Genomic DNA, 25778 nt, shown 5'->3' on the forward strand with positions numbered 1-25778 from the left:
TTGATTTCTTCAGTGATCTCTTGGTTATTTAGTAATGTACTATTTAGCCTCCATGTGTTTGTGTTTTTTACTTTTTTTCCCCTGTAATTGATTTCTAATCTCATAGCGTTGTGGTCAGAAAAGATGCTTGATATGATTTCAATTTTCTCAAATTTACTGAGGCTTGATTTGTGACCCAAGGTGTGATCTGTCCTGGAGAATGTTACGTGTGCACTTGAGAAGAAAGTGTAATCTGCTGGTTTTGGATGGAATGTCCTATAAATATCAATTAAATCTATCTGGTCTATTGTGTCATTTAAAGCTTGTGTTTCCTTATTAATTTTCTGTCTGGATGATCTGTCCATTGGTGTAAGTGAGGGGTTAAAGTCCCCCGCTATTATTGTGTTACTGTCAATTTCCTCATTTATAGCTGTTAGCAGTTGCCTTATGTATTGAGGTGCTCCTGTGCTTCAGATGGTGGCCGCCAGGTTTCTGCACCGTAAAGCTGAACACTTCTCTGTGTAGTTTTTGGGTCACCTGTCCAGAGGAGACTTTGAGTTTGTCGTCCATAGATGACTCCCACCTGAATTAATTATTACTGTGATGGTCGCTAAATGATGATCTTTTTTCTAACTCGGTTATCCCTTGTACATTTAGTCATTGGTGTTGTGCTGCAGTGCCTTCATCTTTTTAAAATTAGTCTCCTTGTTGTGTAGAGAACACTACCGTAGGCCAAGTGCAGTGCCGCCATTTCCTGCCACATCTTGAATCTAAGTGGTATTTTCCCTGCTTTTACTCACCTGGAAATATATGTTCGGAGGGGTTAGGTGACATGCCTAAGGCCAGGTGGTTAGTAATGAGTCAGGATTTAAACTCATGTCTGGCAGCCAAATCCCGTGCCCATTTGTTATGTCAGAGTTTTGTTTTTGTTGGCTTTTGTATGTAACAAATAATTGTTGAATGAATAACATTAAAACACTCTACGGTAAAGGCAAGTTTTAGAAACTATGTGGAATTGGTTTACTGTTTTTTTTTATGCACTGTGGGCTTTAGAGGTGGGGAAAGATTGGTTTGTCTTCTCAGCTCACAGTTGAACTATGAGTTGAGTGCCCATGGAGCAGAAGTGAGCGGCAGACAGCGGTGTGCATTGCTAGGCGGCTCAGAGCATTAGCCTGGCTCCTGCAACTCTTAAAACAGACTGTGTTACCTTGTTCCAAAACATTTCATAGTCTTATTAAAAATGGCTGAAAGGAAAGCTATAGTAAAACTGTAATTTAAAGGTGGGAGGTAGCTTTTTTTGTCTTGAGGATCATGGTCAACAGCAAGTTCCCCATAACCTGTCATGAGTAGGAAGAATTATTTTAGGAAGAGGGAACTGCCTTTCACTACATCATTCTTATACAACCCCAGGCAGTCTTAGTTTTCCTATATAGCCAATTACATTAAAACCACCATCCAAGAGTTTATTAAAACATTTCTTATGTCTTTATATTTTAGTGTTCTCAGCATCATGAAAGCTTTGTTTGTCTGGAGTCCGTGATTATGACAGAAAACCCAGCTTGATCTGTCTTAAACGGAAGTAATGGTAAAAAACAAGCCCATGTGCATCATGTACTGCATGTGAGCCTCAAGCTGGAGCGCTCACTTCCAACACACGGCAACTCATTTAACCCTCACAGCCACCCTGCTGTCCCCATTTCATAGGTGGTAGTACTTAGACACAGTGGCTAAGTAACTTGCCCAGCATCACACAGCTAGTAAACATTGGAGCATTTATTGGTTTTAAAACTTGAAATGTCCATGGGGTAGGGCTGGCCTCAGCGGCAGCTTGAGAGGCCTTCAAAGAATCAGTGCCTCATCTTGAAGTTTGCCTTCTCTGTTGCTGTTATTCTCGAGCTTCCCTGCTCCCCTCCTCACTGTAAGCCCAGACTCCCACCTTCATCCGTGCGTGACCTGACCCAGCTGCTAGGATGAGGGGACTTTGGTGCCAGGGCTGCAAGCACTTGGAACCATGAGGACTAAGAATTGGAGAGGGTGGGCTCCCAAGGAAATCTGGAATGATGAGGGTGCTGACCCACGAAAAAGAAGCGCTCTCTAAATGCCTGTGTACAAAGTCACGCTTTCTTATTATAAATTTAAATTCTAGGAAATATTCCCTGATTGTACTACATTCTAAGATTTGGGCCTCAAACCACTTGCTAATGTTATCCACTCTCTTCATGATTTTGTTCTCTCTGCTACTTCTAGGAGTTTTATCTTTGCAGACCTCCTCTGAAATTGTCCTTTCATGATAGACCCTCAACCTGTGTGATTGCTTTAGATGTTCTTACGATGCTAGATTTTTTTTTTAGGTCCCAAGACTCCCAAGAACTTCATTAACTGTTGCAGATATGGAGCAACTCTGGACTCTGTACAAGAATTAAACTTTTAATTGAGGTATAAAATGCATACAGAAAGGGTACAAATTAGTGAATTTTCACAAAGCTTGTATCTATGTAATTAGTCCCAGAAAAATAAATAGAACATTCCATTGACACAGAAGCCGCCGCCACCCCCGCCCCACACAGTTTTAGAATTCCTCACGTGTCCGGAGGGGAATCCAGCAAACTGTGGCTTCTGTTTTCCACTCCTTCCTTTTTCTGGGATTCTGATGCCTACATCTCTAGTTTTTTCTCTCCAGCTCTGAGAGACCACCCCCAGCTCCACTGGTTTATTGCCTCTTAAAGGCTACCTTTTTCTCAGCCTTTTGTCCTGGGCCTGGAATGGGTACATTTTCCAAGGGAGAAAGCAGCCTTAGCTGTCCCTCCCTGGAACGGTTGTCCTTCCTGCTTTTCTCAAGGCCTGGGTGCCTCAATAGGTCACTAATGACTTAGCGCGGGTGTTGGATGTTTGGTTTGGTTTGGTATGTTATCTGGCTTTTCTGGTTAGTCTGGGCAGGAGAGTTGATCTGCTGCCAGTTTTTTGGTTTTTTTGTTTGTTTTTTTAAAGGCAGTTTTTTTAGAGCACTTTTAGATTCATAGTACAGTTGAGAGGAAAGTATAGAGATCCCATATCGCCCGTGCCTCCACATATGCACAGCTTCCCGCACCATCAGCATCCCTCGCCAGAGTGGTACCTTTGTTACAATCAACAGACCTGCATTGACATCGTAGTTACCTAAAGTCCATAGTTTACGTGAGGGCTCACTCTTGGTGTTGTACATTCCGTGGGTTTGGACAAGTGTGTCATGACGTGTACCCACCATTATAGGATCAGACGGAGTAGCTGCACAGCCCTAAAAATCCCTTTGCTCCGCCTCGTCATCCCTCCCTCTCCACTAACCCCCGGTGACTGCTGATCTTTTTACTGTCTCCATAGTTTTGTCTTTTCCAGAATGTCATATCATCAGGATCATACAGAACGCAGCTTTTTCAGATTGGCTGCTTTCACTTAGTGATATGCGTTTAAGGTTCCTCCATGGCTTTCAGCGCCTTGCTGGCTCATCTCATTTTAGTGCTGAGTGACAGTCACTGTCTGGATGGACCACAGTTTATTTATCCCTTCACCTACTGAAGGACATACTGGTTGCTTCCAAGTTTTGGCAATTCTGAATAAAGCTGCTATAAGCATGCGCGTGCAGGTTTTTGTGTGGATGTAAGTTTTCAGCTCCTTCTGGTGAATACCAAGGAAGCCTGATTGCTGGATGGAATGGTAAGAGTAAGTTTAGTTTTGTAAGAGACTGCCAAACTGCCTTCCAACGTGGCTGCACCGTTTTGCATGCCCACCAGCAGCAGCGAGAGTTACTGTTGCTCCACGTTCTCGCCGGCATTTGGTGTTGTCAGTGTTCTAGTTTTTGGCCATTCGAAAGGTGTGTAGTGGTATCTCACTGTTGTTTAATTTGCATTTGCCTGATGACGTTATGTGGAGCATGTTTTCATCTGCTTACTTGCTATCTGTATATCTCCTTTGATGAGGTGTCAGTTGAGGTCTTTGGCCTATCTTTTAATCAGGTTGTTTGTTTTCTTATTGAGTTTTAAGAGTTTTTTGTGAATTTGTGTAACAGTCCTTTATCAGGTGTGTCTTTTGCAAACATTTCTTCCTGTCTGTGGCTTGTCTTCTAATTCTCTTGACATTGTTTTTCACAGAGCAGTTTATATTTTAATGAAGTCCAACTTACCCATTTTCTCTTTCATGGATTGTCCACCAGTTACTTTTTAAAAGAGGGTATTCATTTGTTTTCTTGTTTAGTTTGGTGTTTATTTTGCTTATCTTGTCCTCAGTCTTTCTTTGACCACCATATTTAAAAAGAAACCTTCCATTCTCAGTCCTCTTTTCTACTTAATTTTTCTTCATGACACTTGTTGCTACCTGGAATTGTATGATTATTTGTGATATTTTATGTTTATTATGTCTCCTCTGCTGGAATATACAATTCATGAAGTTAGGGACCTTGTCTGCCATGTTTTCTGCTGTATTGCCAGCCCTTAAAGCAATTCATGGGATGTAGAAGATGCTCAGAGATTTATTAAAGAAATGAATAGATGTGTGCTTCTTTCTCAGGTGTATGACTTGTGTGTGGAGGGGGAAACATGATGGAAGTGAGTGCAGGTGTCATAGGTGCACACTGGGGCCTGCCTGCCCTTCAGATAAGTTACTGTAGCTTCTTCCCTCATCACCACCACCACCTTTCCCATTTTTAAGTGTACAGTTCAGTGGTATTAAATGCATTCATAATGTGCAGCCATCACCACCATCCATCTCCAGAGCTCTTTTCATTTGTAAAATGAAAACTTAATAATTCCCCTCTCCCCACAGCCCCTGGCAGCCACCATTATACTTTTTTTTTTTAAATAAATTTATTTATTTATTTTTATTTTTGGCTGTGTTAGGTCTTTGTTGCTGTGCGCGGGCTTTTCTCTAGTTGCGGCGAGCGGGGGCTACTCTTCATTGCGGTGCGTGGGATTCTCATGGTAGTGGCTTCTCTTGTCGCGGAGCACGGGCTCTAGGCAGGCAGGCTTCAGTAGTTGTGGCTCACGGGCTCTAGAGTGCAGGCTCAGTAGTTGGGGTGCACGGGCTTAGTTGCTTCGCGGCATGTGGGATCTTCCCTGAGCAGGGCTTGAACCCGTGTCCCCCTGCATTGGCAAGCGGATTCTTAACCACTGCACCACCAGGGAAGCCCGACTTTTTTTTTTAAAATAAATTTATTTATTTAATTTATTTACTTTTGGCTGCTTTGGTTCTTTGTTGTTGTGTGTGGCTTTCTCTAGTTGCGGCCAGCGGGGGCTACTCTTCATTGCAGTGCACGGGCTTCTCATTGCGGTGTCTTCTCTTGTTGTGGAGCACAGGCTCTAGGCATGCGGGCTTCAGTAGTTGTGGCAAGCGGGCTCTAGAGCACAGGCTCAGTAGTTGTGGCGCACGGGCTTAGTTGCTCCGCCACATGTGGGATCTTCCCAGACGAGGGCTCGAACCCGTGTCTGCTGCATTGGCAGGCGGATTCTTAACCATTGCGCCACCAGGGAAGCCCTATACTTTTTGTCTGTATGATTTTGACTGCTCTTAAGTACCTCGTATCAGCGGAATCATAGTGTTTGTCCTTTTGTGACCGGCTTATGTCACTGAGCATAGTGTCTTCAGGGTTCATCCGTGTCGTAGCAGGTGTCAGAATCTCCTTCCTTTGTAAGGCTGGGTCGTATTCCATCATGTGGATGTGCCACGTTTTGCTTAGCCTTCCGTCTGTCAGTGGACACCTGGGGTTCTTCCACGTTTTAGCTGCTGTGAACAATGCGAGTGTACAAATATCTCATCGAGACCCTGATTTCAGCTTTGGGGGGTATATATCCAGAAGTGGAATCGCTGGATCATGCGATAATTCTGTTTTTAATCTTTTGAGGAAGTGACACTAGCTCCACCGTTTTACATCCCCACCAATAGTGCACAGGGTTCCATTTCTACATATCCTCACCAACATTTGTTATTTCCTGTTTTTTTTTTTTTTTTTTACATAGTAGCCATTCTAATTGGTATGAGGGGTACCTCACTGTAGTTTTGATTTACATTTTCCCTGATGATTAATGACGTTGAGCATCTTTTCTTGTGTTTATTGTCTGTTTGCATATATTCTTTGGAGACTTTCAAGTCCTTTTCCCATTTTTGATCTGGTTGTTTTGTTGTTGTTGAGTTTAGAAGTTCTCTATAGGTTCTGGATATTAACCCCTTATCAGATACATGATTTGCAAATATTTCCTCCCCTTCTGTGGGGTTTGCCTTTTCACTCTGTTCATAGTGTCTTTCAGTGCACGAAATTTAAAAATTTTCACGGAGCCCAGTTTGTCTATTTTTTCTTTTGTTACTTGTGTCTTTGGTGTCACATCCAAGAAATCTTTGCCAAATCCAGTGCTGAGAAGCTTTGCCCTATCTTTCTTCCAAGAGTTTTATAGTTTTAGCTTTTACATATAGGTCTTTGATCCATTTTGAGTTAACTTTTGTATTTGGTATGTGGTAAGACTCAAATTCCATTCTTCTGCATGTGGGTGTCTAGTTTTCCCAGCACCATTTGTTGAAGAGACTGTCCTTTCCTCATTGAATGCTCTTGACACACTTGTTGAAAATAATTTGAGCATATATGCGAGGGTCTATTACTGGGCTGTCTGTTCTAGTCGTTTGTCTATATGCCTATCTTTATGCCAGTACCTCACTGTCTTGACTTTTGTAGCTTTGTTGCAGTTTCTTTTAAATCCCTTATTAATTGTATCTTCTACCTCAGAGTCCATCATTCTAGAAATGTAGCTGGGTTATTGCACTTTCTGGTTTACCCACAGGTTAAATAAGAATAATCCTCGTACTGATTGCTAGTTGAGTTGGATCATTTCTGTATTCAACAAAACTTGTTTGTTCTTTCAGCCCACTTGTAACCTACTTTACAGTATATCCCCATTAGTGTAGCATTTCACTGCTTGGAAAAGCTGGCATTTGCAGTGTTTTCCTTTACAGATTACTATAATCTTTAACAATAACAGTGTACCCATCCTGGGTTCCTCAGGTGTCTTGATGCATATACTATATTTCAACAATCATTCACTCAATAGACATTAATTTAAATTAACTTTACACATAAGGAGTATGAAAAAAAACTTAGAGTAGGAGTTAGTACTAATGGTGGGTGCACAAATTCATGTCCACAGACTCCATCAGATACATAGTGAAAGGGGTGGGGGGTTTTTTTGGTAAAATCTTTTCATGGAATAGAGAAGATGTTTTGAATATCAGCACTGCATTTAATGCCTGGGTTTTTACTCACCACACGAATGGCCATGACGTGCTAGACACCGGCGGGCACCAGGACTGCAGAGATGATTGGGGGGGTGGGGCTCTGGGAGACAGCCATCAGGTTAGGGTCTGTGATGTGCTCTGGTTGTGCACAGTCCGGGACGTGTGCCTGGGTGGCAGCGGCGGCGGGAACCACAGGAAAGATCACGGTTGAACAGCCTTGAAGGAAGAAGAAAAGGCGGGTGCATACGAGGTCACAGGAGCAGGAAGGGGCCTGATACTGGGAGGCCAGAGGAGGATAGGGAGGGAGTGGGAGGAGATTAGACCGAGAGAGGCTAGCAGGAAGCTGATTTCAAAGAACCTGATGTGCTCTGCTGGAGGATTTATATTTTAGTCCTGGAGACAAAAAGAACCATTGCTATATTTAGTCAGCAGTACCAAATGGCAAGCATGGTAATGGGTGATCGGGTTGGGCAACTGAAAACAGGGAGACCAATGAGGAACTTGTTGGCTGAAGACCTAGCAGGGAAAAAAAAGGATGTACTTAACCTGAAGTTATCCTCATTTAATTGGTGCTACTCATTTTTTAGAGGCAGTTTACAGTTCCTTTGAGCAGTGAGAAGTGAATTTATTACTGAGGCCTTTCCTCAGATTCTAGCTATATCTTTCATTCACAAGCAACCAAAAATTTGGCGTAAATCGCCTTAATTGGAAAAAAAGAAAGTCTCGTACAGCTGCAAGTCCAGAATGAGGACTGGCCCTGCCTGGCTCAGCTCAGAGCTCACAGTGTCATTAGGGCGTCCGCCTGCCTCCCAGCGCCGGCTTGGTTTTGCAGCCACTGCCGGGGACTGGAGGGCAAATGGCAGTGAGCACGTTTCCAGCGTCCTGCCATCCTGCTCTCACACTGTGCGGAGGGTGTGTTCCCTGCGCTCCCAGCAGGAATCTTGTGTGGAGGGCCCATTTTCTAGTGCTCATTTCTGATTGGTCACATGCCTCTCTCTGAGCCAGTCTTTGTGACCAGAGGGATGAAGGCCCCCAGATGGGAGTGGCATTAGTCCCATTCAGACACTTGGTGGTTTGGTTTCTCAGGACTCTTGTTAACAGGAAGCTGTGGGAGGCGGGTGCCGCGCAGCGAACAGCAGACGTCGTTGATCCCAGCTGCATTTCACAATGCCGTGGTCTTTTCCTTCCTCCAGTTCTCAGTTTCCTTTTTGATAGAAGACGGCAAGACAAAGTCAATCAAAACTCTAGCCTTATGTTACCTCACAGTAGTGTCTGGAAAAGCGCCTGACAATAGATTCTCGGCCTGAGAGGTCCTTTAGCCACATCTTCTTTTGGTGCTTGATAATTGTGTTTTGTCTTTAAGATTATGACTTTGAAGAATCATAGTTGATTTGCTGAGTTTACCTAGTAAATATTTGACACATGCGTAATATTCTATGTTTATGTCTAAGTGGACTTTAAATTAGTATAGTACAGAAAATATAGCAAGTAAAATAGAAATATCTTGAGCTTTTTTATACTGTGTTCTTTTAAGGTCTAATTATTAGTTCAGGGCTAATGGGAAATGAATAAGTCATAATACATTCACACAGTACATGAAGGCAGAAAAAAATAGAATAAGGGAGCTCTCAAATACAGTAAGTGGCAAGAGCAGGATGCATAAAAATATATCTAGTATACTAGTGTTGGTATAGCTTTTGCTATAGACTTGATGGTGTTTCTTAATGAATTCAGCCTAAAATTGCAAGGCAAAGCAGCACGTATAAGCAAAATTTGTAATGTGGTAAAGTCATTCTAACAGCTAACATTGTTTGAATCACAAATAACGTCAAGTTGCTTTATGCATTTTCATTATGTCAAAAGTTAAAACAAGAAACAAAATCTCCATTCCCACACAAATTTGCACTGGATATGTTGTCCAAGGTCAAACTGCAGTTCTAGCAGCATTTTTCACACCTTGACACAGTGCAAAGGAAATGTCTGTATCTCAGAATCTATTTAACTTCAGTGAGAAGCTCCCACCTAACTTTCACTTGGGAGTGATTGATTGCAATATGATGACATGCTAAAAGGCACGTATCAAGGGAAGAAGCTAACAGAATTTTATAAATTCCTTCTAAGCAATTCATCTGTTCCATTGAACCCATGCCTGTGGATTAATATCAGTAAAGACATTTTCAAAGATGAAATACATAAAATCTTAAAAATCAGCATTAACAGGGTAGTTAGGTAAGAACCAAAAAAGACATCTAGACTGGAAAGGAAGAACGGAAACTATCTCTATTGACATATGACATGGTGTTGTGTATAGAAAATCCTAAGGAATGAAATTAAGAAAATTCCATTTACAATAGTATGGAAAAGAATAAAATATGTAGGAATAAATTTAACAAAAGAAGTGTAAGACTTGCACACTAAAAATTATAAAACATCATTGACAGAAATCAAAGAGACCTAATAAATGGAAAAACATTCCATGTTCATGATCAGAAGACTTAATATTGTTAACATAGCAATGCTCCCCAAACTGATCTACAGATTCAAGGCAATCCCTATCAGAATCCCAGCTGCCTTTGTTGCAGAAATTGGCAAGCTGATCCTAAAATTCATACGGAAATGCAAGGGACCCAGAATAGCCAAAAGAATTTGAAAAAGAAGAACAAAGTTGGAGGACTAACACTTGCCAGTTTTAAAACTTACTGCAAGGCTCCTGTAAGCAAGATGGTTTGATCCTGGCATATATATGGCTGGCCGTATGTAATGGAACTGAGAATTCAGAAATAAACCTTTGTAGTTTCCAACAAGACCATTCAATGGGGGAAAGAATAGTCTTCAACAAAAGGTGCTGGGACAACAGGATAACCACGTGTAAAAGAATGAAGTTGGACTCCTATCTCATACCACATACAAATATTAACTCAAGATGGATTATAGACCTAAATGTAAGAGCTAAAAGTATAAAACTTAGGAGAAAACATAAGAGTAAATCTTCATGACTTGGATTAGGCAATGGTTTCTTAGATACCAAAGCACAAGCAGCCAAAGAAGATATCAGTGTATTAACTTCATCACAGTGAAAAACTTTTATACTTCAAAGGACATCATCAAGAAAGTGAAAAGACAACCCATAGAATTAGATAAAATAGGGACTTCCCTGGTGGTCCAGTGGTAAAAAATCCGCCTTCCATTGCAGGGGACTTGGGTTTGATCCCTGGTCATAGAACTAAGATCCCACATGCTGCGGGGCAACTAAGCCTGCGCGCCTCAACTAGAGAGCCTGCCTGCCGCAAACTACAGAGCCTGCGTGCCACAACTAGAGAGAGAAAACCTTCACGCCACAACTAGAAAGAAGCCCGCGCCGCAACAAAAGATCCTGCATGCCTCAGCGAAGATCCCGTGTACCACAACTAAGACCCGACGCAGCCAAAAAAATAATAAAGAAAATAAATATTAAAAAAATTAATTAGATAAAATATTTGCAAATCATTTATATCTGATAAGAGATATGTATTCGAATAGATAATTTAAAAATGGGCAAAAGATTTGAATAGACATCTGTCCAAAGAAGATACACAAATGGCCAATAAGCACATTAAAAGGTGCTTAACTTCATTGGTCATTAGGGAAAATGATGAGATACCACTTCATCCTCACTAGGATGGCTAAAATAAAAAACACAGACGATAACAAATGTTGGTGAGGATGTAGAGAAATTAGAATCCTCATATACTTCTGGTGTGATTGTAAAATGGTATAGCTGTTTTGAAGAATAGTCTGGCAGCTCTTCAAAAGGTTGAATATAGAGTTACCATGTGACTCAGCAATTCCACTCCTAGGTATATCCCCAACAAGATTGAAAATATGTGTGCATACAAAAACTTGTATATGAATGTTCATAGCAGTATTATTCACAGTAGCCGAAAGGTGAGAACAATCCAGATGTCCATCAGTGGATGAATGGATAAACAAAATGTGGTACATCCATGCAGTGAAATATTATTTAGTCATAAAAGGGAATGAAGTACTGATACATGTCACACCATGAATGAGCCTTTAAAACGTTACACTAAACAAAAGAAGCCAGGCAGGAAAGGATGTGGATTGTATAATTCCATTTATATGAAATGTCTAGCATAGGAAAATCTATAGAGACAACAGATTAGTAGTTACCAGTGACTTGGGAGAGAGAGGAATGGGAAGTAACTGCTAGTGGGTACAGGGCTTATTTTTGGGGTGATGGAAAATGTTTCAAAATAAGGTAATGGCGGGACTTCCCTGGTGGCGCAGTGGTTAAGAATCCGCCTGCCAATGCAGGGGACATGGGTTCGATCCCTAGTCCAGGAAGATCCCACATGCCGCAGAGCAACTAAGCCTGTGCACCACAACTATTGAGCCTGTGCTCTAGAGCCCGCAAGCCACAACTACTGAGGCCCGTGCGCCTAGCGCCCCAACTCTGAAACAAGAGAAGCCACCGCAATGAGAAGCCCGCGCACAGCAACAAAGAGTAGCCCCCGCTCGCCACAACTAGAGAAAGCCTGCGTGCGGCAACAAAGACCCAATGCAGCCAAAAATAAATTAATTTAAAAAAAATAAGGTAATGGTGATTGTTGCACAACCCTGTGAATTATACTAAAAACCACTGAATTGTATATTTAAAAAGCAAATTCTATGGTATGTGACAAATAAAGCGAGTGCGAGACACGTGTTCTAGGTGAAGAGCTACAGGAACTCTTCTCATTTCTCTATTCTTGACTTACGAGTATTCCATTTAAAAAACGAAAAACTAAAAACAACTTTCCACTGTTAAAGGAGTATGACCTAGTTACAAGAAAAGTTATAGATTCCTATTCCTGCTCACCAAGAGACAAGCTTCTTGGTGGCCTCTTAGTACATTTCTCTCAGACATTTTAATGCACGTTAATAGGTGTGCATGTGTATTTTAACCAAAAATGAGATCATACTGTTGTATAAACTACTTCTCTTATATATATTGTGAGTAGCTTCCCATGTCAGTAAATACACTTCATAATCTCTTTAATGGCTGTAATATCTAATTGCCTGGATGAATTATAACTTATTAACCAAGTCCTCCTTATTTGACATTTAGGTTGTTTCTACACGTTTGCTGTTATTGACAGCTATATGATCAACATCACTGTAGCTAAATCTATGCACACTTTGGTGATTTTTTTTCCTTAGGCTAAATTCCTGGAAGTAGAATTATTGATCAAAAGTACATATGCATGTTTAAGATATTTGATATGTATTGTCAAACTGCCCTCCAGAAGGAGTGTGTGTCCATGTGAATTTTGAAAGTCCCTTCTGTCTGTATAATAAAACTTTATTTGGACCTTTGAATGTGTTATTAACCCTGCTGAGCTTTAATATAGCTCCAGTAGTGGACTTCCACCACTGGACCACCAGTGGACTTACCTGGTGGTCCAGTGGGTAGGACTCCATGCTCCCAACGTGGGGGGCCGGGGTTCAATCCCTGGTTGGGGAACTAGATCCTGCATGCTGCAACTAAAAGATCTCACATGCCGTAACTAAGACCTGGCGCAGCCAAAATATAAATAAATAAATAAATAAATATTTAAAAAAAATATATATATATGTAGTTTCAGTAGAGAAACATGTTTATAATGCTGAGTAAAGAGAAAGCCAGTCTCAGCAACTCAAACAGAAAGGAGTCCTGTTTTCAGTAATTACACAGAACTTTTCTACCTTCTTTGTTTTATACGCTGTGAACAATAGAGGAAAATTATAACATTTTCCTCTGTCTTCAGAAGCTTCAAATCTACGTTGTTATGGTTCTGTTTCTGCTCCTGTGAAAGGACAAGCTCTGTCTCCAGAAGATATCGCTGATAAGGAATGTCAGGTTTCAGGTGTCGTCCAGCCAAACACATTAAATAAATGGAAATATACTGAGAGTTCTTAATTGGCCATCAAGCACATTTTCCCTTGGCAAATGGAATTGACACCACTCAGCCAGCAAATATGTTTTTCGGGTTCACGAGATCTGCAAACATGCCCAAGAAATTAAATAAAATGTATGTTAATTATGATGAGTATAGAGGGGAGGGGTCCTCCCACTCTTATCTGGTGGCATGAAAGTAATTTTATGTATTTGATCAAAGTAAAGATTGCCTACACAGTTTATGGTATATGATTTGATCCAAGAGATCTTTTGAATTTATTATTATTGTGCTTTTCCTTTCTTCCATCTCATTCATTAATTCATATCTATTTCCTGAGGCCCCACTGTAGGCCAAATATTCTTCTAAGGAGTTTTCTTAATTTTGCCTTTGTCTTTCTTTCTAATCTTCCCCCCCCCCCCCCCGCCTTGTCTGTCCACTGGTTTTAATAATAATTTACCAAATGAAGGGCAAAATGAAGTGGCAAAGCAATTAAAAATACTCAAGTCCCAGTTCAGGGAGGTAAAGTAAACCTACATCTTGGAATATTGTATAACCAAAGAATTTGTAGTAACACGGGGGTAATGTTTACAATATAAGTTAAGTACAAAATTGTACAAATAGTGTGAATTCAATCGTGTTTTTTTTAAAGCATGTGAAAAAGACCAAATGAAGCAGACCAAATTGTTATAATTTTCTCTGGGTGGTAGGATCGTGGATGATTTGCTTTCTTCCTGCTTTTCCAATTTTCCTTAGTTTTTATAATGGGCATATATAATCAAGGGGAAAATAAGCTTAAAATACATAAAATATTTTATATCTGTTGTTTTTTAGACTGCAAGATATAGGAATGAACCATTCACCTGTTAAATGTTAAGATCTGCTAGTAAGGGACTTCCCTGGCGGTCCAGTGGTTAGGACTTTGCCCTTCAACCGCAGGGGGCACAGGTTCAATTCCTGGTCTGGGAGCTAGGATCCTGTATGCCGTGTGGCGCGGCCAGGAAAAAAAAAAAATCTGCTGGTAACATGAACAGTCATTATTGACGAGTGGGAAGTACAGAAAAGAGGACATTTAATTGTGTGTATAGTTTAGAATTTATACTGAAATTTAAATGATAACACTTGAATTTACATGTGAATGAGTTTATTAGCATTTTCTATAAATATAAATGGGTCAGATTTATTGAGATCATAAATCCTAAATAATAATTACTTGAGGAACAGATATCAAAACAATGGATTATTCTGAAGTGTTCTGATTGACAGTGTCCTGTGGTCTCTTAATTTATTAGTGTGTACCAATTTGTGAATGAAAATAATTTGCTAGGGGAATATATGTGTAAGTATGTGGGAAATAATAAGTGTTTGAAACTTGTGATTCAGCGTTGATCATTGAAACTCGTCCAATCTTATTTTAGGAGAATGACATCTTCCTGGGCTGGGAAAAAGGAGCTTATAAGAAATGGGGAAAGAGTAAGAAAAAGTGCTCAGATCTAACTCTAGAAGAAATGAAAAAACAGGCTGCTGTCCAGTGTCTTCGATCTGCTTCTGATGAAGTAAGTTTACATTTGATTTCTAATACTTAGGGGAGAAAAAAAGGAGGCGGTATTTCTTAAAAGTTTACCGATAATACATCTTGACCAAAAAAAACTTAGAAAAGTAAAGTACTCATTATCTCACCACGGTTACGTAAACATTGTCATTTTTTCCTTTATAGCATTTTTCTATATATATTGAGTTTTATATAATATATTCTTTTTTAGGTACTATTGTAATTGGAGAATACATAAAATTTTATATATTTTTTCCCCATTTAACATATATTTCATTTTGTTATTATTGATACATTATCTTTATTCTTTTTAGTGGCTAAGTTATATTTCATCAAATAATATTCTAATAGCCACCTAATATATTCTTTATTACTGGATATTTAGATTGCTCTTAATTTTTTGTTATGCTGTCTAGAATATATTCATGCGTGGCTTTTCCCATGGTATATCTATATATTTTGGATACATTGCTGGAAGTGGGAAAGCAGTTCTAACATTTAAGAACACTATGTTTGCTTGATTCATAATTTTTTGTTTGTTTTTAAGGAAAATATTATAAGATTGTTTTAGTGACCTTTTAACGTTTCATGTAAAATATTTCTTATGTCCTTCAGCATCCTGAAATAACAACATAGTTTTAGAACATAATCGCCTATTTAAATTAATACTCTGATTCTTTGTTACTCACTATACGATATAATCTCTGAGATCATAACTACTTAGAAAATTATTTTGCTTTTACCATGCTATTTGAGATAGTGTGCTTTAAGCACCTTTACAATTCAAAGTTAAATTGAGAAGATTCATACCAGCTGTGTAGAGAAGCTTCCGACCTGCAGAAACTTCCTTCCTAAATTAAGTTATCAGGCGGTCTGATGTTGGGGGTAACCAGCTTCGCTCCATTTGATAATCTGCAGAAGTTCTGTTTTGTCTCCCATGTACCACACATGCCCTTGAAAGCTTGTTCAGTGCTTCCCAGCTGTGTGTTCTCATCCTGCTCAGAGTTGTCTGTGGGAGCCCGACTCCCTGGCCTGTGCCCGTGGTACCTGGTGCATACCCTCACATCCTAAATGCAGTTGTGCATTTCTGTCTTCCCTTCACGACTGTGCTCCTTGGACGCCAGGACTGTGAGTTCCCCGTCTTTGCATCTCCTGGTGCCTAGCGGAGTGAGTGCCTGTCGTGTAGAAGGTCCTGCATTTCTCTTGAATTGAGTTGAACCTCAGTTTCCAAAGAGTCTTCCACTTTCATCCAGTCCTTCTTTTTCCCCTTCCCACTGTTTTCCTCTCCCTCACCCCTTGGATTTTTTTTTAACTTCTGATTTCTTGAAGCTGCTGCCTCATAGACTATGGGATAGGAATTTGGAAGTTACCACTCATGTGGTTATCTTAGGTACCTTTTTGTTACAAAGAGAAGGAACATAATTAACCTAGTTTAAGAAAAAATGGAAATATACATAAAGGTTACAGGGATATCTCACTGAAACCCAGTGCTGGGAATGCAGCAGCCTGGGGAGTGACCTGAACTGGGAACCAAATGCTTGGCAGCCAAAGTCATTTTCTCTAATGACCCACAGTCTCTCATTTGCTTCTCTCTGTGTTTCTGGGTCATTCCCTCTCTACCTGAAGTCTGGCTTTCTCTGCTTCGGCACACGCATGGTGAAAAAATGACCATTCTAGCCCCAGCCCAGCATGACTGCTGAAGTCTGGTACCCAACCCCATTCAGTTGAGGGAGAATCTGATTTGCTAGGCTTGGGCCAGTTGTCCGCCTGTGCTTTGATAAGCTGTGGCGAGGGGACAGAGTCGCCTGCAGGTCCACTCCTTCAGCAGGGGCTGAGTGATGGGTAGTCCTCAGAGCAAAGGGGGTGGTTGGACAGGTACCCAAAAGGTGTTTTCTGTGTGACACTGAAGGGGGTAATAGATTGGTAAAGGAATTCAGAGCTTTTAAAGGAATTGAAAATGGAAATGGTTTTTTAAAGTGAGAGGTTAGTTCAGGTAAATTCTTTGAGCAAAATCCAAAAAAGCTACTGCTGAGTCATGGTTGGGAGGAAAATATGAGTAGGGAGTTTCAATCTGGAAAAGGATCTTATTTCTGCTTTGGACCAAAGTTGCTGAGAAATGACTCTAGCCTTCGACTCATGGTGAAGTGGACTGAAAAACAAGGACAGCTGAAATCAACTGTGGGCGAAGGGGGAGCACAGGCACCTTGTTGTGTGCAGTGCAAGACCCTGCTCCTCCGACAGCTTTTGGAGTGTGTGTAATTCATCCTAGCTGAGCGTGATGTGTGCCAACAAAGAACTTGGTGTCAGGTAGAAACAGTGCAGGGGAGAAGAGTGGCTTGCACAGATCTTTGATTCTTTAAGTTGTTGCTTTAGAAAATGCTTTCCTTTGCCTGGCTGTCAAAGGCAGGATTTTTGTTTTCAAACCCAATGAAGCATATTTGTCCTAACTCTTTCCTTCTCATTTTATTAAAAATTATTGTGTTCTTTTTCCTAATAAGGATTGTTTTTTTAATCTTACCAAATTAAAGTCGGCTGAGGAAGTGAATGTGCCAGTCATACACCAGGAGCTCAGCCGAGTGCCTGGGGACAGAGTGAAAAGGAAGTAGGAAGTCCTCAAGACCCGGAGCCGCCTGCTGTGTGTGCAGCAGCGCACAGCCCCCTTAAGACAGCTCACCTGGCTCTTGGGAGCCAGTGGAAAGAAGTTGAAAAGAACCCTCTCTAACTATGGCCTGTAACAATGGAAAGGATTCACTGTGGTCACTTATGAAACTGTAGGCTGTTTTTTTTTTTTTCTAGAATCTGCCTGGTGGCTTCAGTGAAAAGAAGAGAGCAAAGAAGCCCCTATGTAGGAAATTATAATGCAGAGTTCTATTTTATCTTATATTTTTGCCACAGTGAATGTTTGCACATGCGTGTGTTCATTCCCTAAATACTGAGGATGGTAACGTTCGCGATTCTGTGCTTTGCTTTCCCATCCAGTTCTAATGCCAACTTAGACCCCTTCTTCGTGCAGCTCTGTGTAGTCACTACTAACTGATCAGAGTCAAAAGCCACTAACAGGTTTACAGTCTAATTGCTTAAAATGTTAATGACATAATCACAAGACAATAACATAGGTGATGCTATCACTGTATTAGGTAGGTAGGTAGAGGTGATGTTTTGCGTTACATGTGAGATGAATTCTTTTCTCGTTACTTTCGTGTGTGCATGTGTGACTGTTACAGCTACAGTATTAGCTGTTATCAGACTCTTCGCTGCGCCATGGTTTAAGTAGAAAGGCTGACGTCTCTGACTGCAGTTCTGCCTGCCTGTGGTGTGATGCTGCGCCTCCACTTAACCCTTGCATCGAGTTGTACCCACATTTCAGCACGTCTCTGAACCCGCTCAGCCCGGTATTCATCTGAGAAACGTCCCCAAAACCATGAGCAAACTCAGTTATGTCCGAATGTAATTTTATACAGTGATGAGAGTTTGGCAACACCCGTGAACATCTGTGAGCCATTGTTTATTCCTGTTGGGGACCATGACCTTTAATGGGCTTTGTTGTTTGTTAAGTCCCAGCTGAAACTGCCTTTGCTAATACTCTTCGTTTAAACATGCAAATAACATGGAATTCTCTGGTACTCATTTTTTGCTATAACATTTTGCATTTGCTTTGAGTGCAGTTAGTAATGGGGTCTGTAAATAAGAACGGTGCTGTGACTCAGCGATAGGTCACTCAGACCTCCCCCAGGTGGGCATTTTATAGTTATGTGATGTTATCCTAAGTTGTTCTGTTTCTGTTACCAGTGGACATGGCGCATGCCTGATGTGGGTACGTATATCCACACCTCCCTTTCTCCCTTCTAAAAACATAGAAAGTGGAACTGTGCCAACTGTTGTGTTGTGAATCCTCACGTTTACTTGGTTCTGTTTTCTCTTTCCCCAGAGGTGGAGCTTTTCATATTGCTTTGTTTTTGTTTTTAATAATTAGTTATATTTCTGTTTTATTTTTATTGAGCTCCTTAAAACTGAATCAGAGCTAGTATTTCATCTCCCATTTTGGGAATGGTTAGAATATTAGAAACTCAACAAGGCCCTGTTTGGGGAATAAAGTTAGGAGGCAATGATAACTTATTTCAATTAAGTTAGTCTTGAAAGTAACAGCACTGCAACTTACCCTGGGTAACTGACTTGATCTGTGGTTATTTAAAGAGTCTTATAGAGGATTTATGTCCTCGGTACAGTGAAGTCTTATTGCAACTGCTCATATTTTCACATTCAGCTAAGTTCACCAGTAAAATTCTTTTTGCCAGTAAAAGTACATAGTACATCTCAATATTTTGCGTATGTATTGTTTATGTGCTGTACAGGGTTGTATCTAAAAAAACATGTGAAGTCATTTATGGCAATTTACTTTCAAGGTTAATTTTGACCATATACATTGTTTCTTTGCATGCTGACATTTGAACTTATCCATTCTGGATAATGAGCATCAAGACAGTGATAACTAATATTTACTGAGCCCTTAAATGTGTGCAGTACCCGTCTGGGTGCGCTGTCTACGTTGTAAGAGGTGATGCTGTGCTCCCTCTACAGGCCAGACCCCTGAGAAGCCAGTGGTTATTAAAGCCAAGAATGCTCACAATTGCGCTGTTGTCACAGCCAACCCTGCCTGAGGAAGCCTAGGCCTTATCTCCTTGGGCATAGATAGAGCTGGGCATTCAAGGAAGCCTGTAGGCTGTTATGAGGGCTTTGGCTTTTCCTCTGAGAAGCCTTGAAAGTTGGAGAGTTTGGAGCAGAGGGCCGATGTAGCTTGACTTAAATGCTGACAAGGTGCTGCTGGCTGCTGCCTTCAAGAGTAGATGGGTTGGGGCGAGGCAGGGTAGATGGAGGGGCAGAGGCAGATGCAGAGAAAGCAGGTCAGGAGCTATTACCTTATCAGTGCAGCTGTTGCCTTAGTATTAGTCCAGAAGGCCGATGAGGGCGAGACCTTGTTAGTTTCTAAATGTATTTTGAAGGTAGAGCTGACGAGATTGGATGTAGGGTGGAGGAAGAGGGCAGAGTCAGAGAAGATAGCCAAGGTTTTTGGGCTGAGCAACTGCAAGAAAGGAATCTTCATGTACTGAGGAAAAAAATTGGGGAAGAAACACTAATTTGTGGGTGGATGGGTATGAGTTAGGATTTGAACGTGAGATGCCTGTGAGAGAGAGCCGGTGGAGGTTTTGAAAACGCAGTTGGATATGCGTGTCTGGGGTTGATGGGCTGGGTGGTTTGGGGGAGGAGATTGAACAATAGACCACTTGCTTGTTTGGCCAGAGCTTGCCGTCTGGCATGTCTGGGGCTGAGTAGGACGCTAAATGAATGAGGCGATGGGGAGCGGGTTGGCCTGTGGGAAACACTGTCCCGGTGGTGCCAGGTCTTCTCTCTTTTTAGAAAAGGTAGAAAGTTGGGATTTTTATCGGAAGTTTCCTACAGTATTAAATGCTGAAAGTGAGGGTGTGGAAAAGGAAACGAGTGGGAGGGACTGCTCTAAAACTCTGAGGATGAGGTGAGCAAAAGGACATAAAAAGAGGCATACGTGGGGGTTATGGAGTGGGGTGTGACAGACCGAGTGCATGAGGGCGGGAAGGCAGACGCGGGGAGGGACAGAGACCAGAACAGTGCGCACCTGTGCACGTGGCTTGAGAAACACATAATTATGCAAACAGCTTGAGCCCCGCAAGTGCCCTTTCCTTGTGGCACTTCTCTCCATCACTCTCCGAGGTTACCAGTGCTCTGAACTTGGTTTTCCTCTCTCCCGTGCACATCTTTACACTCTTACTAAATGTTGTTCGAGGGGATACACAAATGTGTGACTATTTTGCATGTTAGCTTTATATGAATGGTATCATACTCTATGTATTTTGTAACTTGCTTCTTTTAGTTAACATTTTGAAAGATTTATCTATGTTACTAGTATGATCTTATAATTTCTCTTCACCGCTAAATGTCCATTGTAACACTGTAAAGCTATTTATTCTTCTGGTAATGGACCTTTCAGTTGTTTCCCAGTTTTGATTGTTATAAAGAACACAGCAAGGACCGTTCTTGTGCTCCCACCCTTGTGCATATGTACAGTGCCTTTTCTAGAGTATATACTTAGGCATCAGACTGCTACATTAAAGTCAGTTGTTTTTTTCACCATTTTAGCATCACAGGCTTGCGTATCTGATGAAAGCTATGGACCTAACCAGAAAGATTATCTTTTCTAATATGCCTCCTTGGCCTGTAGTAGGGGTGCAGTAATATTTATCCATTGCATACTTCCCTCCTCCTCTATACCACATTCTAGAGAGGGAATATAAATAAGAGCTGGAGGCAAGCCATTGGGTAGATTTTTGTAGATCCTCCTGTGTTTAACAATGGGAATCACAGCCCTCATGCAGGTGCCTTGGCAGAGACAGCCTTTTGTTTGTTTGGATTTTTTGTTTAAAAATTATCCTTAAATGGCTGTAGGCCATGGATGTTTATTCCATCCACGTAGCCACGTGCCCCACTGCTTCCTATTGCATTATACCTGGGTGTCACATGTTTATATTACTTCCCTGGCCACTGAAGACATGAGTTTATGAACCCTGGTATATATTCTCAGTTGTCTTACTGGTGCTCTTTTGTTTATTGACTTAACAAGTCTGTGGGTTGGGTAGGGCTCAGCTGGGAGGTTCTTTTGCTGGTCTGGTTTTTTTTTTTTTTTAACTATTGATATATATATATTTTAATATTTATTTATTTGGCTGTGCTGGGTCTTAGTTGCGCGTGCGGGATCTTCATTGCTGCACGCGGGATCTTTTAGTTGCAGCATGCAGGCTCTTAGTTGTGGCGTGTGGGATCTAGTTCCCTGACCAGGGATCGAACCCGGCCCCCCTGCATTAGGAGCACGGAGTCTTAGCGACTGGACCTCTAGGGAAGTCCCCCTGGTCTTGTTTGTTTGTTTTTTAAATAAATTTATTTATTTGTTTTTATTTTTGGCTGTGTTGGGTCTTCGTTGCTGTGCGCGGGCTTTCTCTAGCTGCAGCTAGCGGGGGCCACTCTTCGTTGCGGTGCGTGGGCTTCTCATTGTCATGACTTCTCTTGTTGCAGAGCACAGGCTCTAGGCACGTGGGCTTCAGTAGTGGTGCAGGCTCAGTAGTTGTGGTGCACGGGCTTATTTGCTCCGCGGCATGTGGGGTCTTCCCAGGCCAGGGCTCGAACCCGTGTCCCCTGCATTGGCAGGCGGATTCTTAACCCCTGCGCCACCAGGGAAGCCCCCGCTGGTCTTGTTTGAGGTCTCGTCCCGTTGCAGTCGTTGGCAGCTGGGACCGGAACATCCAAGATTGCTCTCTTAGCTTGTCTGGCACCTCAGGAGGGATAGCTAGGAGCTGTGACCTTCTCCGCGTGGCTAGCTTAGGCTTCTGTCTACGGCAGATGGAGCCCGGGAGTTAGCATTCCGAGAGGGCATGCTTCACAATTGCTAGTGTCTCGCTGAGGAATCCTAGCACATTTGGGGGAGGGGCCTACACTAGGGGTGAGTGCCAGGAGTCGTGGCTCACTGAGGGTACCAGGCTTTCCCCGTCCTGACAGGTACTTTCGTGACAGATGGAAACCAGACAGGCTTGGGACACCAGGCACCTCTGAGGGAAAGCATGAGATACCGTAATGAAAACTGGGGACTAAATGCAAGTTGGCAAATTGTTGAATCCCCATCCCTTTCTTCTCCCTGTCTGCCAGAACTCTGAAGATTGGGGAATTTCTCTCTGAGGAAAAGGTTGCTGCAAAGAAGAAACAATCCAAGGGACAAGATGATCTCTTGAAAATTCTAAACATGATAATAGGAATGAAAGAACTCAACAGAAGGGTTGGAAGGTATAGCTGAGGAAATCTCCCAGGAAGTAAAACCAAAAAACGAAGAAATGGTAAATAGGAAAGAAAAAAAAAATTAGGGGACCAATTCAAGAAGTTCAAAACCCAGCTATTTGGAAGTGTCATTGGTATGCTCCCATTTTCCAGCTGTGAAAAGTAAGGCTTTGCTAGGTGACTGGCTTAAGGGGGGTCATGTGGCTAACCCTGAGGTGAAGTTCAAACCCACGTCTCTTTGACTCCCAGCGGCACGGACCAGGCGGTTGAGTGCCCCTGAGTACCACATTGGTTAACGATCACAGGGTTGGTGTGGAGCTGCCTGTCACGCATTTAGGCAATATCCAGTGCCGAAGGGTTCTCCATAAAAGATTAACCTTTGAGATGATTAACATAGCTACAGAAGCCTTTGACTCCGGAGAGGAGAGAGAATGAGGCAGAATGAGTCAGATTGCCTTTGTTTCCTTGATGCTGATGATTAAGGTCAGTAGTTGAGAAGGATGGGAAGCACAGAGAGGGGGGAGAAGCATTGGAAACGCTGTGGTATGGGAAATGATAGAAGTTTATCAGGGAACAAATAAAAAATCTTTCCCAGAAGCAGTGGGGCAGTAGCTGCAGTGTTTGACCTGGGCCGCATCCTCACGAAAGTGTCTGCTGGCTCCACGCTGTCGCCTAGGAGAGGGAAGGCAGCAGTGCCGGCACCGTGGAGTCCCGGCAGAATCCGGAGGACTTTGCGGCATCTGGATCAGGTTAGGTACCCTTCCTACTCCTCCACCCTCAAACTCAAATCAGAGCAGAAACTCAAGGCATTTTAAAAGCAGTGAATCCAAAAATGAGACTCTGGGAAGTGAGAAACGTATCGACAGTCTAGAGGGGGCACCAGTATTTAGGTGACTCATGTGACAGGCACTCTGAGAGGCGCCTCACACGCACATCACCTTAGTTTACCCTTGGGAATCTTGAGAGGGGGGTGTTCAGGGACCAGGAGCGGCGCTGCACCCCGCTGCCCAGTGAGTATGGGCAAGGCAGGAGTGCGGGCCCAGATACATTGCCCCCGGCCATCTCCCAACTGTGAGAAGTGACAGTTATTCGAGAGTAAACTCCCTGAGGGTAGGGAGCTCATCTCTGCGGGTGTCCTGCCTGGCCGTCGGGGGCCCTGCCCATTTGCTGAGTGAGTGAGTGAGTGAGTGAGAAGTACACGAGTGAATGGTCGTGTGTCTGGAGGACCGCTTATTGAACGTCTCCTGAAAAGTGCCCGGCTCCGTGTGTGCGCCCCCCGGTGTTCAGATTTGGATACCATAACTTGAATTTTAGAGTGCTCCTGTGGTTTGCAGAGCAGCTTCTCATGTTGGTTTGGTATTGGGAGGTAAGTGGGTGGGTATTACCCATCTTACAGCTGAGAAAAGCAGTTCATGAGTTAAGCGGTAGAATGTCAGTGTTTTTTCACCTACGGCATTGTTTCCCCTTAGAGTTGTCACTAAAATATGAGTATAATGTACTGCAGGCTCTCAGTATTCTTGAATGCCCTTGTGGATATGGTATACTGTTAAAATATGATTAATAAAATTATCTAGTACTTAATATCATAGTTGGGAAAGTGGATAAAATTTCTCATTAACAGCACCAAATCGACACTTCAGAATGCCTGCCAGGAGATGACAGGGTCCAGTGCTGCTTCTGACACCCCTTTTTGTTGCTCAGTTTACTATTATGATAACCCAGTGTGGTCTAATGATTTTTTTGAAAAAATACAATTATGATGCTGCAGGAATCAAGGAAGGAAGACAGAAGCGGGGTCGGTAGAGCTTGCTCTTGTGTGCAGGGTTAAGGACTAAGCGTGTTGTCTATTTTCCATTTATATATGAGAGCAAATGTATATACTTCTAAGCTGCGTTACTATCCGGAACAGCTAAATTTTACAGTTGCTTGGAAGTGATTTCCAAGACAAAGCGTAAAAAGTAACATCTGCTGACTATTGTAATGAGCGCTCTATGGAGAATGGTAGGTGGCCCGCCGTTGCAGAGGATCGAGCGGAGTCGAATAAGCAATCCCTAGGGCTTGGTGTTCTGCCCTGGAGACTGGCACCGGCTTTAGAAACACAGTGACACAGGCTTGCTGTACAGACCAGCGTGCAGCCGCGAGTCAGCTGACACCGGTGTTAGGTTCATGGTCTGGAGGAAGTGGAATAAAACGGCCATACTCATCACACCTTGAACATTATGGTAAGCAGAGTCTTTCCGATGGAATTGTGTAGTCAGAGTTGTGCTTATGACCAATATCTGCCATGGTTTTTAGGAGTTTTTAAGGAAAGGACAGCTCTCCTCTGGCCCATTTCCCTTTCTTCTTTTGTCCTGTCTCCTGTTAAAAGCTGTGATATGATGTGGATAGACTGTAACTATCAATGTTTACAATTAGCTGTTTTCATTGTAATCTTTCTTGCTGCTCAAACTGTGTAACTGCGGTTTCTTGTTGAGGATATCTGTAATACTTTGCTGAGTCATTTTGGGTGAAGTGAATGGGGTAGCGTCTATTTTTAGCCCCTCAAGGCCCTGTGAGGACGACAGGAGGCAGAGTCCTGTGCGTCTGTTAGGGTTGTGACCACCTAGAGAGACTCGATTCCAATTTAAATAGGGCTTTCTGCCACTGAATAAGTAAAAAGTTCCTAGGAAATAACTCGGTCACTTTTTTTGTACCTTGTAAAAGATTTTTCTTTCCTCCTGTGAGAAATAGAGAATTTTAAAAGTTTAAAAGTCTAATAGTAAAAGATTTGCTTATGCCTGTTTCCATCATTCATTTTTCTTTAGAGTTTGGCTCTTATTCTTTTCCTCCCAATTTCAGACTCTTCCATGCACTCTCCTTAAATTTTACCCCAGTTCTGTACAGAGGCTAATACCCTATTCATGACCCTTAAAGTAAAGCTTTCACATTCGCTTGCAGTAATGACATATGTTTTCCACCTCCTCTGTTTGTTCCAGTCATGAGTGTTCACTTTAAGAGAAAAAAAAAAGTCACCTGTTTTCTTTAGACCATGTACTCCCAGAGGACCATGAGGAGATTTTTGTGATTTTAATTTGTATTGAGTCTCGTACAAGCCCTTGCTCGTACAGATATTGAATAATGGTTTTGACAGTGACTGACTTTTAACCGTAAGATGGGCATTTAGGTCCTTAGGCTCCCCCGTGAGCAAGATGCTGTATCCCTGGGAAGACAGAAGCCTCTCTGGGAGGTAC

The 25778-nt window shown here is 42.1% G+C and overlaps 1 protein-coding gene across 14 annotated transcripts in view; it reads left to right on the forward strand.

Annotated features, from left to right (window-relative positions):
- The window catches only part of KIAA0232 (KIAA0232 ortholog), an 89924-nt gene that overhangs the window by 41347 nt on the left and 22799 nt on the right, over positions 1-25778 (forward strand). For 10 of the 14 annotated variants that reach the window (XR_009008319.1, XR_009008318.1, XM_057546437.1 and 7 more), the window contains exon 3: positions 14561-14698. Coding sequence is in view for 9 of the 14 variants with exons in the window: in XM_057546437.1 (XP_057402420.1) it covers positions 14561-14698 (138 nt within the window). In the remaining 5 variants the exon portion in view is untranslated. Of the gene's footprint in view, positions 1-14560; positions 14699-24399; positions 24771-25080; positions 25775-25778 lie in introns of those variants that run through there. The other 4 variants (XM_057546434.1, XM_057546433.1, XM_057546435.1 and 1 more) reach the window with 2 other exon arrangements.

The sequence above is a fragment of the Balaenoptera acutorostrata genome, chromosome 5 (assembly GCF_949987535.1).
Source record: "Balaenoptera acutorostrata chromosome 5, mBalAcu1.1, whole genome shotgun sequence".
Taxonomy (NCBI): Eukaryota; Metazoa; Chordata; class Mammalia; order Artiodactyla; family Balaenopteridae; genus Balaenoptera; species Balaenoptera acutorostrata.